This window comes from Arvicola amphibius, chromosome 4 (assembly GCF_903992535.2).
Source record: "Arvicola amphibius chromosome 4, mArvAmp1.2, whole genome shotgun sequence".
In the NCBI taxonomy this organism is placed as follows: Eukaryota; Metazoa; Chordata; class Mammalia; order Rodentia; family Cricetidae; genus Arvicola; species Arvicola amphibius.
The window spans coordinates 14,754,294-14,770,158 of record NC_052050.1 but is presented as its reverse complement, the minus strand read 5'-3'; the positions used below and the strand labels follow the sequence as shown (position 1 = coordinate 14,770,158).

At 41.1% G+C, this 15,865-nt stretch overlaps 2 protein-coding genes across 6 annotated transcripts in view; one reads left to right on the top strand and one right to left on the bottom strand.

Moving 5' to 3' along the window:
- Positions 1-3,139, top strand: part of Cep95 (centrosomal protein 95) — a 28,975-nt gene extending 25,836 nt beyond the window's left edge. For 3 of the 5 annotated variants that reach the window (XM_038327721.1, XM_038327720.1, XM_038327716.1), the window contains 3 exons: positions 329-475; positions 742-813; positions 1,052-1,391. In XM_038327721.1, coding sequence (XP_038183649.1) covers positions 329-475; positions 742-813; positions 1,052-1,243 — 411 coding nt within the window. In that variant the 3' untranslated portion in view covers positions 1,244-1,391. Of the gene's footprint in view, positions 1-328; positions 476-741; positions 814-1,051; positions 1,392-1,658; positions 2,568-2,888 lie in introns of those variants that run through there. The other 2 variants (XM_038327718.1, XM_038327717.1) reach the window with 2 other exon arrangements.
- A 73-nt stretch (positions 3,140-3,212) lies between these two features.
- Positions 3,213-15,865, bottom strand: part of Smurf2 (SMAD specific E3 ubiquitin protein ligase 2) — a 94,095-nt gene continuing 81,442 nt past the window's right edge. Inside the window, exons 14-19 of the mRNA XM_038327722.2 lie at positions 15,089-15,267; positions 13,853-13,990; positions 11,065-11,185; positions 7,827-8,028; positions 6,247-6,322; positions 3,213-5,935 (exon numbers count right to left, since the gene is read on the bottom strand). Coding sequence (XP_038183650.1) covers positions 5,836-5,935; positions 6,247-6,322; positions 7,827-8,028; positions 11,065-11,185; positions 13,853-13,990; positions 15,089-15,267 — 816 coding nt within the window. The 3' untranslated portion in view covers positions 3,213-5,835. The remainder of the gene's footprint in view (positions 5,936-6,246; positions 6,323-7,826; positions 8,029-11,064; positions 11,186-13,852; positions 13,991-15,088; positions 15,268-15,865) is intronic.

Below are 15,865 nucleotides of genomic sequence, written 5' to 3'. Positions count from 1 at the left end.
TTTCAAAGCATGCCAGGTCAAGGCTGTGTCCACAACAGGCAAATCCACAGACCAGGAATGGAGAACATTAGTGCAGACGAGTGTGGGGTTTCGTGTCTGAGGGGATGGAAATTTGAAAACTTGTGCTGGTTACACAAGATTGAGTCTCCTAAAACCTACTAATGATGTATGCACATTTTAAGAGAGTTAATTTATGTCTGTGAATAATGAGTAAAGCTGTTATATTGAAAAGTCCTTGTGAAAACAATTAGTCTATACCTCTAGGTAAGCAAAATTATCATATTCCTCAGCGAAAGTGCAGTCTAATTAACGACTAAATAATCAACAGATCTTTAAGAAACTGTTTGAAGAGGGTTTACAAATTCAGAAGCAAAGACTACGAGACCTAAGAAACTACGCCAAAGAGAAACGCAGCGAAGAAAAGAGACAGCACCAGAATGAGCTGGATTCGATGGAAAACTACTATAAGGGCCAGGTGGGCTTGCCGCTGCCGCCATTAGTGTATTCAGTCCCAACCACCTATCCGGTTGGCTTAGTTCATTGCTGGTTAATATGCAAATTTGCACAGAGCTTTGCAGCACCATATAAGCTTCACTGCTCATTTCTAAGGCAAATTTAAGATGAAATAAGCTAATTCCTGGCAACAGTGTACAATGTGTGTCGTCCTAGTTCCACTGAGGTTTAAGATGGAGTATTAAGAATCATTGCACTGTGATGGAAGATTTGTTTTTCTTTCCTCAGTTTTCATTGCTGGCAGAAGCCATATCACAGGAGCGTCAGGAACTCAAAGCCAGAGAGAAATCTCAGGCTCAGGTAATAATTAACAGGACAGGAACTATTCCTAAAAGGAAATAGAAAATGTTAACTGTAACTTTAAAAGAATGGAGAGAATATGAGTAAGAGGACCCATCTCTTCTCCAAAATACCTGATGGGCTCTAACATACCTGCTATGGTCTTGGAGGCGCTTGCTAGGAGCCTGCAGGTAGGGGTAAGAGTAGCGGGGAGCCTGGGTAAGTCACGAGCTGTAGACTGACATGAGTTCTCTTTCAGACATTGCATAAAGTGAAGAGGGAGCTGAGAGCTAAGATGGAGAAGGAGATCCAGCAGCTGCAGTACATGATAACCCAGAATGACGATGATGCTTTCTTTCGGGAACTAGAAGCACAGCGCTTCAGAGCTCGGCTGCAACTGGCTTCCTTCCAGTACAGTAAAAATCCTTCCCAAAGAGGCCAAACATCATAGGTGAGGTTTCTAGAGACCTTAATAATGGACAGAACTAGACCTGAGCCAGTAAACTGTCTAAACCAGAATCACTTTTTAAATGCGTTATCTATGTATTTATGCCAAAACTTACCATTTTTAAAAATAAAAACTATTTTTTAAAAGCTTACTGCTTTTGAACTTATAACCCTAAAACCTGAGAAAGGGGAACAAAGACATGTTTTATGCTAAAACAGTTGCAAGTCTTGCTAGCCCAATCCTGCAGCCTCTTGATGGAGGCCAACAAAAGCTGTTACCTGCTAAGGAAAACATCCAGGACCAATGGCAGCATCCAACAGACTGGATAAAGCCAATAATGGTTACTGTCTGGGGTTCAGGAGCTATCTAGCCTGAAGTCCTCATCCGCCATGGTGGGAGCTGAGTTTGTTTTCCCTAGCCTCATCTACTTCCTGACCAGAAGAGGTGGTCTCCACTCAGGGATGACTGGCTTCATACGAACCAGTGAGTTCTATGTTGACTCTGTGCAGAGGCTGGTGAGAATCTGGGTGTAGCAGTGCATGACTTTAATCCACTATAATCCAAAAGCCACTGAACTGATAATCTTCTCAAGCCATCAGCCTAGCACACTGGAAAATTTTAGAACTTGATGAGAAGAGCAAGTTACATTTAGGGAAGAGCTTTTCTCTTGTTCTAAGACAGGCCTTCCTAACTAGTGAAATTCAGGCTGGCCTCAACCTCTCAACCCTCCAGTAGACTCCTGGGTGCTGGGGTTACCTTTTAAATAAAATTAATTAATTTTAAATTGTTTTTTCTAGTTACAGTTAAAGCATTAGCATAAAAGGCAACTGTTCTGTGAAATTGCCTCATTTATCCTGTAACTAGTCTCTTGGCCTCTTGTGTGATCCTGCCATGGTTATCTGGGATAGAAAACTCAAATGTGCTCACCCTGTCATAAATCACAGGGGTGAACTACTGGCTACCACAAAGCAGAACTACTTTTAAATAAAGGGATCAAATCAAACTGGTTTGATTAATATACTATTAAATACCAAAAATCTTTAATGTACTAGAATTTTGTTTTAGATAGTCAATAAACACAGCAATGTGAAGATTAATGTGAAAAAGTACAGCATGTTCATCCACCTGAGAGACTCCAACAAACATTTCTCCACTTCAGGAAAAAAACAATACCACCCAAATTTAATTTGATGAAGCAGTCAGTTTATTGGGGCTATTTACAGCAGCGCACTACCAAAGCCTTCCAGATGCATTCTAAAATGACAGCATTATCACTCATGTGCAGTTTCCCTGAAAGTCTCTCCACCTTTATTCCTTTTTTTTCCTTTCAAAACTGCATGAACATACCTTGGAGGTTTTTGTGGACTTCCTGGCTTCCGTGAGCCTCCCTCCCTTCTCCCTCCCTCTAGTAAGAACTAGAGGGAGTAGCTATACAACACTGTCTACAACTGTCTGTCACACATCACTTGTTTGCTCTGCATTTCCCAGATGTTCCATTCTCTTTTGCTGCCTCTGCTGTGTAGAGATTCGCAGACCACACTAGGTGAAAAATGAAACCACATGCATTTCTGTTCTACCTATAGTTAGCTGTGCTTTCATAAGCTGGCATTCCATTCAGAGTTGTAACTCATCTCTCTTCATCTTGAAGGTTTTACTGTTCAACACCAAGCCACGCTGGCAAACATTACGCCATCTACCAACCCCAGGCAGACCTGGATGTAGATATCCGTATTTCCCTCCACTAACCACAGACCAGCCTCAGAAGTCCCATCACCTCACACAGTCCCCAACGACAGCTGGAAGCTCCTCGTGTGCCACAGCAGAGAACCACTCACCTGTCTGCTCCACCTCAAGGGAGCCCTGTAAAAAAAGCTGTTTTCTTCTCATTCCAAAACTCCATGCTATCACTGTGAAAAGCCAAATGTTTTTCAAAACAAGTAAAAACTCAGTATTTTTAGAAACTTCGCTGCTGTGGCAGTGCAAACAGCATTCATTTTATTGCTCAACTTCGGCATGGGCACATACATACATACATAGTTAATTTTTAAAAACCATTTATACAGATGTTATTGATAAAGCTCATGTAACAAATGAGTGAAAATACAAAGAATATCAAAGCTAAAACATTCTGCAATAAATACAATGAAAATGATAAAACTTTGTTTTTAAAGTCAGTTTGAGAAAAGGAAGAATATTACATAAAGTGAACTAATTACATCTAGAATAAGCAACTCAGCATTTGGTACAATCATCATCCTAGTGTGAGGACATTAACCACCACACGTAGCCGCTGACAGTAAGCTGCAGCTGAAAGACAAGGCGCTGCTGACCCTGCAGGCGCTGGAAGCACCTAACACCATCACCATCAGTGCTATTCATCCAACGCACTGAAGTTCAGAGTAGATTTAGTGTTGTCAAAGAAAGCAAATTACAACGGATTTAGGAGACGAGGAATTTGTGCTCTGGCCTTTAGGTGGGGGTGGGAGCACTGTAAAAATACAGGGCAACAAACTGCAAAACGATGTACAGGATCCATAGCTCTACCTTAAAACTTTCTGCCAAGAAATAGTGGCCTCATAACTATTTGAGGACTACAAAGTAACCACTGGTCAGAATTAAGCTTTCCTGATGGAAAGAAGGGGGATGGTGAGACAGCACAACTAGAGGAAGGATACGTGGAAACATATAAATATTCACATTAAACACAAGGCAAGTCCAGGTTCAACGATACGGTTTTTGTTTTTTTTTTTTTTTGTTTTTTTTTTTGTTGGCTTAGCACCTATTTGGAAGTAATCAGGTAATGTAATTTTGAAATTGAAATCTAAATCATGTTTTCAGATGTCATGTGCTACTGCAGACTGTTACATAGGGTGAATTCCTTTAAAGCTCTGTCAAGTCATTGTTAGAAAGTTAAAAGGCACTCAAAAGTGATGGGATTTGCCTGATTTACACTGCATGGAAAAACCACTGAAAGTAGCATCTCATTATCACTGCATCCCAGTCAGTTGTGGTCCTCACCCCCTGGAGACAGGGTCTCAAAGTAGCCTCAAACTCACGTGTAGACCAGACTGGTCTTGATCTCATCCTCCTGCCTCTGCCTCCTCAATGATAGGATTACAGATGTCAGCCACCAGGCTTAGTCACAATTTCTATCAAGTGTTCATGTCCTTGTGTCCAAGCTCATCAAAATTTGCTATTTTTATTTTACATCATGTTTAAAATTAATGGTGCGTTGTTTTGGATGGTTGAATTTAAAATCCAATGTGATTTTAGATGGTTACAATCCCTCACCCCAGAATTTTGGTTACCTTCTAGGTCATGGGATGAGCCACATACCTTAAAAACTCAACCTGAACGCTTGGCAGTCAGCAATGTGGCAGCCAGGGCTCCACTCCCTTACTTCTAAATGAACTCTTCAGTTTTAGAGTAAATTGTACAATAGACTTAGAGTCACTCTCACTTGAGGCAAAATCTGCTATGTAGCTCAGGCTGGCCTTGAACTTGAACTATTCCCCCTGCCTCAGCCTCCCAGGAGCAGGATCACAGGCATGGCCAGCACACCTGACTTCACTCATGTACAACATTCCCTGCCCATCATGCCCACTGCCACCTCCAGTTCTTCCAGTGAGGTAATAGCAGGGCTCTCTAAGCTAAACAATCTTTAGAGCAAAAATTTTCCTTTTAGAAACTTAATTAAAATATAAGTTAGATGTACTTATTAGAGACTTTGGTTTATAGAAATAGCATATAAAAGACAAGCTGACCCAGCAAAGAATGAAAACCCCATCACATGCAGAGAAGCTATAAAAATGCAGTATTTCAATTTAAGATGAAAGTAAATCCAAAATACCCAATCCTCTTGATTCAAGAACATGAAGGTTTTTTTTTCTTTTTAAAAAGTTGTCTTAAAAACAGGGAGGATAGCAAACAAATTCAGTTTAAATGGTTGTATTAGGAATTTCCAAGAAAGTCACACTTGAAAAATATAAAACCCCACCTAAGCTAGGGTGACCCACACATAATGCAAAATATAACACTCTGCCATAGAAAAACACAACTAAACATGTAAATGCTTAATTTCATAAAGGTAATGATTTCTTTAGCCAATTGTTTACAAAGGTGGAACAATTCAAAATAATTTTATTTAGTTTTTACAAAGAGCAAGGATAGGAGCTGTTCAAAAATCATGTATTCAGTCAAAATGAAATGTGATGTGTACCGACTGCTGGAGTTGTCTTGCTGTGCGAGAGACGCGAGTCTGTGAAGCAATCTGGATAGATAACCTTCTATAAAAATAGTAGTAGTCTTTAAGTGTAGAATACTGCCTAACTCTGGAAACGCAGGGAGTCAGCATTCTTTAGGTTCAAGGTATTAATTTTTAAATAGCAGCTGAGTGTGTCCTCATGGCAAAGCATAAAGACCTTTATTTTTCCTTGAAAAGGAATTTCAAAATTGTCCTTTCCCCTCACAGTGTCCTAGAATCTAAGGGGCAGGGGAGGGGGCTGCCCTGTATTCCAGCGTTCTCTGAAGCGCTGCTGAAGGAGGCTGTCGGCCCAGGGATAAATAAGAGTTCTAGGTTAAGTCCTTGGTGCTCATCATTCCACAGCAAATCCACATGTTTCTTCGATGGCTGTTAGCAGCTTTTCATAGAGCTTTTCATAGCTTTCATAGGGCGGAATGTCTATTCGATTGAAGCTGTGAATAAGCAAACCAGACCTTATCATTTGTTCAAAACTAGTCAACAGACACAGCAAGTGTGTGACACCAAGACCGCTGTGCTATGTAACGACAAAGTTAGAAGCCAGCAGTTCTCTAAGGCAGACATCATCACTTTGGGTTTGCCTACTCATTTCTGAATAACTTCAATTTTTAAGTCACGAAAAAGAAGTGCTCATCATTTCTCTTAAGGGTCCACTTATGAGCAAGAAGAATAAATGAAAAATCAAACCTGTTTAGAACTGTCACCTACCTACATTGACAGAGGAAAAGCTACAAAAATAACTCACCAAGTGTGGGCTTTTGGCAAGTTGTTCGTGCAGGCATCAATCTGGTGTATGGTAAAGAGCCGTGGGCCTGCAGCACCTGCCAGTGAAAGAATGTGGGTCAGATCACAGCAGGTACATACATCCATCTTCAACACCTCAAAATAAACTAGAACATAAGCCACAGAATTGGGGAGCACCTTGTATCCATGCACATTAACCTGGTGTTGAGCTTGTAAGTGATGTGGGATAAGGCCAGGTGCTGTAACATCAGCATTGCAGTCTAAGAGAAAGGCTTAACCAAGGTCCTTCTGTCAACTGTATGCCATACAACATCCACATCCCAGAGAGGAGGGCAAGTGCAATACAGAACACATTCTGGTTTGCTTTTTTGTTGTTTTGAGACAGCGTCTCTCCATGTAGTTTGGCTGTCCTGGAACTTGCTCTGTAGAGCAGGCTGTCCTGGAACTCAAGAGATCTGCCTGCCTCTGCCTCCCACGTGCTGGGATTAGAGGCACGGAATACCACCACCAGACTTGTTTTTAAAAAATTTGAAATAGGGTCTTGCTGTATAGTCCAAGATGGCCTTAAACTCAAGATCCTCCTGCCTCAGCTTCCAGAGGGCTGGGATTATAGGCATATGCTATTATGCCTAAAATACTCATATTTGAATCATATTTAAAAAGATGGGGCAGGGAACCCTGACTGCTCTTTGGAATAGAGAGGGAGGGGGAGGGGAAGGAAGAGTGGGGGGAGGGGAGGGCAGTAGAAGGAAGGGGAGGAGGTAGTAACTTTTAATAAATAAAAAGACTATGGAAGGCAAAAAAAAAAAGATGCAAATTTAGGTTTTATAACTCAAACTGAGTTGAGCAAAGAGTAGCAGTCTACAGGATGCACTTCAGTCAGCAAACATTCCCCATTCAAACACCCAAGAGAACTACAATGCTAAGCTCCCCAAACAGGGAAGGACAACACAACTTCAAGTAACTTTTGCCCAGGCTTTCCGAGTGCTCTGTGGGCAATCACTGATGAGTTATGTACTGGTCTCACTTTGCAGTTATCCCTCCTCACCAGCAGCTTTAAAAATGAAGAGCTTAAAGGTAAAGGAAGCAATGGCCACCAAATGAAGCACCACAATCATTAGCAATGTTACCAACTCAACCAAAACTCAAACAGCTCATTCCATAGAAAAAGATTCTGAAAATTGAAGGCGGTTGTAAATCCATGCTCTGAAGCCAGGCAGTAAATTCTGACCTAACAGGTGGTGTTCACAATTTACGATGCCTCCCTCTATTAAAAGAAAAGCAGAGGAGGCATCCCAGGTGCATAAAGGTTTCCTATAGAATTAAAGCACGGTAACCAGAAAGCGGAAAGTGGAGTGTCAGCACACGTGTTTCTACATGTAGCACCCATCACAACCACAGAAGCCTTCAAAAAAGCCTCTCTGGAAGGAGCTGAGACAGGAGGTACAAAAGAGCGAGAGTCAAAGGAAATATAACCTTATACAACAGCAACATACACCAAACGCTGCTAACCCCACCCTATCCTACCCCTGCGAGAGCAGATGCCAGGCACCTCTCTCTGCCCATCCCTCAGCCCCTCACCTTGTAGTGCTTTGAAGCCCTGCAGAGGCACTCGAGAGGACCCTGTCACAAACTGGAGTAGTCGTGCCCGTCGCTCTTCATCAAAGAACTCCACAGCTTTCCAGAACCACTTGACAACATTGCTGTCTGGTGTACAGTGTTTTAACCGGGTGTTGACCTTCCAGTCACTCACGTCAATTTTGCCAAGTCCACAAATAATGAGCTGTTGGAAATATTTGCAAGAGTGGTCAGCAGTGGACACCAAAGTCCTCTGAGATTTGCAGTGAGGATACCCTCAAGTGTCACACACCACCTGGAAATCTTTTCAAAGTGTACCCAACCGACCTCCATGCTACAGATTCTGTGTATGTCAGGGCAGTCAGGTCTGTACCACCTGACCCTGGGGGGTCTGCCAATCACTGCAATAGACTCTCACAAAATTCAATAGTTTCAAAACAGAATTCTAAAATTTTTAAAAACTAGACAGAAATCGAGTGTTTTGCTCCTTGACATCCTAACACAGTCAATAACACATCTCTATAGAGACTAATACTAACCTTTATACGTATAATGTAACATGTTTACTTGATTCGTGTGAGTGTGTGTGTGTGTACATGATGACCACATGCCACAGTCCACAGGTAGAAGTCAGAGGACAACTTTCAGGACTCATTTTTCTCCTACCATCAAGGTCCTAAGAAATGAACTCAGGTCATCAGACTTGTTGGCAAGTGCCCTCACCTGTTCAGTCACCTTGACAGCCCACCATCTAATGTTTATAACAGTAAATTATGAGAGTTTATAAGTCATAATATAACCTGTATAAATTTTATACTTGATTTTGATAATTTAGCATTAAGTACTAAAATTATATATATCTTTCTAAAAATTTACATAATTTCAATAATGATAAAACTATACTGTCTCACTCCTACCAAATAAAATCCGCCCCCTAAAAGGTTTCATATGTTTCTTTCTTTTTTTTTTTTTTTTTTTTTTTTTTTTTTTTCTTTTTTTTGAGACACGGTTTCTCTGTAGCTTTGGAGCCTTCCTGGAACTTGCTCTGTAGAAGACCTAATTGGCCTTGAACTCAGAGATCTGCCTGTCTCTGTCTCCTGAGTGCTGGTATTAAAGGCCCACATGTTTCTAAAACAGTGAATTCAGACCACAAAAGATGTCTCCAAAATCCTGTCCTTCAGAAGAACATCATTTACAATGCAAACTCCAGATTTAGAATATAATCAGATTAAAAAGGTCATGTGTCTTAGATGCACTCCACTTGGCCACTCTCTGTGCTCCCCCCCCCTTCCCTTTGGTCACTTCATTATTCAATCACAGAAGGAATGGCAGTGAGTCAACTAGGTTGCTTGCAAACAGGTCTATAAGAGACTAACAGGCCTGGCAAGATGGCTCAGTGGCTAAGAGCACTTGCTGCTTTTTCAGGGGAAATAGTTTACCAAGGTGAATGGCTACAAACACCTATAACGCCAGGTTCAGGGAATCTAAAATTTCTGTCGCCCAGGGTACCTGCATTCCCATACACATATCCACATGCACACACACACAAACATTACACATAATTAAAAATAATATATATGAATATATCCAGTAATATTAATAAATAATTTAAAAATGATTTGTAGGCTTCAAATAGTGTGCTCTTTACTAACCACTAGAAAAATTGGTAGAATAAAACCTTTTTTATGTACTTTTCTTTAGACAGATAGACTTGATATGTAGCCCAGGCTGGCCCTGAATTTTTAATCTTCACATTTCAGTCTGAGAGCTGTACTTATTATAGCCATGCACCACCACACCTAGAAGTCTCACTATTTCTTTTATGAAGGTCAGTATTAAGTTGGATGTGTTTCCTGTGGTACTCTAAAGGTTGGCTTCACACAGAAGGGAATACTAATTGTTCAATACAGAGCTAATTTTTTAAAAGGATTTATTTATTTATTATGTACAGTGTTTTGCCTCCATGTGTACCTACACCCCAGAAGAGGGCACCAGATCTCATTATAGATGGTAGTGACCCACCATGTGGTTGCTGGGAATTGAACTCAGGTCCTCTGGAAGAACAGTCAGTGCTCTTAACCGCTGAGTCATCTCTCCAGTCCCAATACAGAGCTAATTACTTGTTATTCTATGGGTGTTTGAAAAGGTCCAGGGATGGCTTAATACTGCATAATTTATCCTATTTCATTTCTTTAAATGCTTTCTAGCAAAGTGAGCACAAATCCAGCTGAACTTAGTATTTTATTCAAATGTTAAGAGAAAAAGTAATGGAATTATACATAAATAAGCCAATTAAATCAAGAAATGACAAAAATTGGGAAGAAGGCCAGACAGCAAGATGGATCAGTGGGTAAAAACTATTCCAGAACCACATAAAGATGCAAAGAGAACTGACTTCACAAAACTGCCCTCTGACCTCCGCAGATGAACCACGGGAAGAATTCTAATTGGGAAGAATATTTACGTGACATGAAAAGAGGCCAGGGATTGACAAGTAGTTTAGCTAGGGAAGTACATGAACCCCTGGACTCAAGCCCAGCATTCAGAAGGAAGCGGAAGGCAGAAATCAAAGGTCATCATCACTTTAACCCCAGCACTCGGGAGGCAGAGGCAGGCGGATCTCTGAGTTCGAGGCCGGCCTGGTCTACAGAGCAAATTCCAGAACAGGCTCCAAAGCTAGACAGAGAAACCTTGTCTCAAAACAAAACAAAACAAACAAAAACAACAACAAAAACCCCCAAACAAACAAAAAGCCAAAAAAAAACCCCAAAACCCAAAACAAAAACAAAAAACAAAACCCAAAAGGTCATCCTCATCTATGTGTTTAGATTCACTCTAGCTACAAAGAAGGAAAAGGAAAATATAAATTAAGAATGCTTCTCAACAAGGGACTAGAGAGATGGCTCAGGCTTGGAGAATTTCCTGCACCTGCAGAAGAGTTAATCTGGTTCCTAGCACAAATGTCAGGCACTAACAATCACCTGTAACTCCAGCTCCAAGAGATCTGATTTCTCTGGTCTCTGAGGCTACCTGAACCAATGTGTATACACAAACCCCATACCTCCCCATTCACATAGACATAAATAAGAAAGATTGCTACCCACAGAAATTCTAAAGCCCCTAATATTTTCCTACAAGAATTCTCAGGCTGTTGAATCATGAAACTCTGAAAGCATTAGAAAGCACCAGTTCCCAGACTTCCTCAGTGTACCACATGGTATCAGAATAGTAACCCACTGACCTCCAGCTCCTTCTCATCAAATGTCTTCAGCAGATGCTGTGGAATGACTTCATTAAATCCCTTCTGCAGTGCCAGGAACTGAGCTTCTATGCCTCGGAGAAATCTCCAGTTTACATAAAGCCTGTAAACATTGGGCAGGGGCATCATGTGACTGCATACATTCAGATTTGGTAATTATCATAAGTATTTCAGCAACACTTTTGAGCAGCTATCATCACATGCTCATAGGCACAAGACTCTTGGTTCAATCTCCAGTTCAGAAGAGAAACAAAACAAAAAATTTAGTCTAATGTCTAAAAAAGTTTAAGACTAATAGGGACAAATGGATCCTAAGTGTGGAGACAATTCAATATACTTAAAAAGTGGTACCCTTCCACCACTAGCTTGCAGCATCAATGAGGGGCTCTTCAAACCAGGCCATAATGTTACAGACTTGTAATGCCAGTCACTAGGAAGGCTCAGAGGGGATCAAAAATTCAAGACCAACCTGGGCTATAAAGTGAGTTCAAGCCAGCCTGGACACTCAGTGAGATGTCTTAAATTTAAAAGAATAAAGAGGAGGGTATACAGCTCAGTGACAGAGTCTTCCTGACATGTAGGAGGCCTTGCATTCAGCCCCCAGAACTTCTGACTGACTTAAAAACTCTTCAAATCAGAGAACTCCCTAGTAAACAGAAAGCCCACTAGAATCAGGGTCTGAAGTTCAACCCCTACCACCAAAATTATTTCATTATAATAACTTTAACAGTCCTTTTAAAAAAAATTTTAATGCTTTTTTTGTTGTTTGTTTTTAATTTATTTATTTATTATGTATACAATATTCTTTCTGCGTGTATGCCTGAAGGCCAGAAGAGGGCACCAGACCTCATTACAGATGGTTGTGAGTCACCATGTGGTTGCTGGGAATTGAACTCAGGACCTTTGGAAGAGCAGGCAATGCTCTTAACCGCTGAGCCATCTCTCCAGCCCACCAATGCTTTTTTTTTCAAATTCACATTTATTGGATTTTGCCTGCATATATGTCTTTACAAAGGTATCAGGTCCCCTGGAGTTACATGCAGTTGTGAGCCACCATGTGAGTGCTAGAAATTGAAGCCAGGTTCCCTGGAAGAGCAGCAAGTGCTCTTAACCACTGAGCCGTTTGTTTCTCCAGCCCCAATATTTCTTAATTCATACAACACACGTCAACAAGAACAATAGAGAGTCCAATCAATTTAGACTGACCATTCCCAGGGCAGGGTCATATACGAGTACGTGAGGAGCTCTGTCCATTTATACAAGAGAGCAGGAAAGGAGGCAGGAAGTGAAAAAAGCAAAAAGCCAGAGCAGGTGTTGCTAGAGCAGTGCTCACTGCTCCCCAGAGGCTATGAAATCATGGAAGAGGGCAGCCTGCCAACAACAATGCACTGAATACTATTATCTTCTGTGAAACTTTCCTTCTACCTTTTAGATTCGATTTTTTTGAGAAAGGGTCTAATAATATATGTTTTAATATGATTTGCATGATGTATAAATATGGGTATTATTAGGTCTCACAGGCTGGCTATAGGACAGCCAAAGAAAGAGAGCTGACTTCACAAAACTGCCCTCTGCAGATGTCCTCTTGCCTCCCGAGTTCACAGGTATGTACCAACATACCCAGCTTGAGAACATTTCTGTAGTTTAACTAAACATCCATATTTATACTTAGGTGCAAGTCTAACACTCTCGTACAGAATGGAGTTGCTAGGTGGAGCCTAGGATGCCCAGTGTTTCACTTCAATCAGAAGTATGCAGCAGAAATCAAGTTAGCCAAAAGTATGCATAGACCTTCACAGAATGGAAATGAGATGGCGCAGCAGTTAAGAGCACTGGCTTACTTTTCCAGCCGACATGGATTTGATTCCCAGCACCTACATGACAACTCACAACCATCTATAAATTCTAGTACCAAGGAATCTGATGCCCTGATTAGACCCATGGGTACCAGGCATGTACATGTTATATAAACATACATGCAAAAAACCCCACTCATATCCAAACAAAAACAAACAAAACAGGCACAAGTCAAGGATGGTGAAACACACCTGCTATTCCAAGATTTGGGAGGTAGAGGCAAGAGAATCAGGAATTCAGGGTCATCCTCAGCTACACAGTAAGTTAAAGGCCAGTATGGGCTACATGAGACACTGTCCCTAAAACGGGTAGGGAGAAGCCTAGCAGCTTCTTTTGCATTTTGGAATGTCAGCACCCCATAAGAAAGAAGCCTCTCTTACTGAGAAAGACCTAAGAAGGGAGCAGCCTTTGATAGCATACAGGAGACCAGTGAGCTCAGGTAAAGCCAGTCATTTGAGCTATCCTATTTGAAGCCTCACATCTCAGAGTCAGAGGCTCACCTTGGTCTCTGAGCCCCAGCCGATGGCTTATGAAGCAGCAGTGCACCATACCTACTGTTCTCTACCCAACATGCCAGAAATAATGGAACTAGACAAGGGTGGGCTTTTTGTTGTTTCTCAAGACAGAGTTTCTCTGTGTAGACCCCTGGCTGTCCTGAAACTCACTCTGTAGACCAGGCTGGCCTCAGACTCAGAGATCCACCTGACTCTGCCTCCCGAGTGCTGGAATTAAAGGTGTATGCCTTACCACCAACTGGCTGTGCCACCATGCTTGGCAAGAGTAGGGTTTTTTAGGTTATTTTTAGGTTATTAAGTTCCATGGAAGTCTGTTGCAATAGTAAGCAATATTTCCTAAAGACTTAGATGTTTTCCTATATTGATGTACTAGTATTTTTTTTAATTCAAGTGTTTACCTGACATATTCTTTTTTATTTTCTTCAGTAACAGGGATACTTTTGCCATTTGGTTTGAGTTCATGCTGAATAATTTCGCCATATGCATTATGTTCAACACAGAAGGTATGGTCTAGAACACCTGTGATATCATTTTCACTGGATAAGAAAACAAACAAACATGCACAGACATGTATACTGGTAAAATATCCATACACATAAAATAAGAAACATTTAAAAAACCTTTTTGAGTAATAACATGGTCTGGAGATATCTTAGTGGTAAAGTCCTTGCCTAGTATTTATAAGGCACTAGTCTCCCTAACTTTTAAAAATCTGAGATGGGTAGGAGAACAGGGGTGGGGGCTAGGAGGTATGACTGGTTCTATTATAAACCACAAACCACAAGTCATAAAGTTAGCATTTTTTATGCATATTTCAAATTTTAAAAAGTATATTAGTTTTGTAGTGTATCTTTTGGTTTTACTGTTTGTTTTTAAAAGTGTATTATTTTATCTTACATGTATGGGTATTTTGCCTATATGTATGTCCATGCACCATGTATGTGCCCAGTACTTGATGAAACCAGGAAAAGGCTATGGATCACCTGAAATGAAGTTACAGGTGGTTGTGAGCCACCATATGGTTGCTGGAAATCTAACCTAGGTCCTCTGAAGAGCAGATGCTACTAGCCACTGACCCACCTCTCTCCAGCTTTTGCTTTTGCGATAGTATACCAGTATGTTTTGGAGGCTGGCCTTGACTCCAGGATTCTCCTCAGCCTCCTAAGTGCAGGCTTTATAGGGCTGAACTATCAAACACAGCTTGTATTTTTAAGATTTACTTTCATTATTAATTGGAGATATGTGTCTATGTGTGTGCAAGTGCTCAGAAAGGTTCCTTGGAACTAGAGCTACAGGAAGCTGTGAACTGCCTGACATGGGTGCTGGAATCAAACTCAAGATCTGTCATTCTGCTCTTCACTGCTGAGCCATCTCAGCAGTTTCCGTATGTGCCTGTATGACTTTATGTAGACTGTGTGCGTGCAGGTGGTAGTGAGGCTCAAGAGGGCATTGGATCCCTGAAGCCAGACTTGTCAGTTGTGAGCTGCCTCATGAAGAGTCCTGGGACGTGAACCTGGGTCCTCTGCAAGAGCAGTTAGTGCTGTCAACCACAGCCTCTCTCCAACCCCTAGCTTGTATCTTTTGAAAGGTTCAGAGTCTAGCTATGATAAATAGATGTAAGATTCAATACGTACAGTATCCACACCAAACTATTATGAAGGTCTGGATCAACTAACTCCATGTCGTCTAAAGTAATTGACTTCCCAAGCAACTGTTTATAAAAAGGCAATGTGAAGCCACCATCAATATAATGTCCATGGAACACAGCCATTCCCATTATTCGTCCAACAAAGTGGAAATAAGATAAATGTTCCTGAAATGAAAAAAAAAATGATATAAATACTCAAGTTGGAAACTACCCAGGAAACTGTCTTAATAAAAAGTAAATATTTAAGCAACATTTTTCCTTTCTTCATCTCCTTTCCTTCCCCCTCCTTTCTTGTTTTGTTTGTTTGTTTGTTTGTTTCAGAGACAGGGCCTCACTTGTAGCTCAGGCTGGTCCTGAATTTAGGATCAGGGCCTTATTTTCTCCAGTGCTGGGATTATAGGTATGGGCCACCATGCCAATGTCTCTCTCAAGGAAAAGGCCCTTAAAAAAATGATTCCTTTACAACCTGTGCAAAGCTACTTGCACATCCTTTTCTCTGAGTATCTTGTCAAGGAATAAAGTTTTTAATCCTAACACCCTTGGTTCCTTGACTAGCCAGATACTGAACGTTAGGACACTGTAGATTTAAGAAATGGATCTGTTGTCACACCTGGATTAGTCTCCCAGCTACTGTTTAAACACAAATTAACTAGTCCCTGTAGGACTAGTCCACATTTGGACATACAAGGATTAGAACAGTATGCAGCAGAGTACCTATAAGGAGGACATCAAGGTGCTTCTTGGGCTCACTACAGCCCATCTG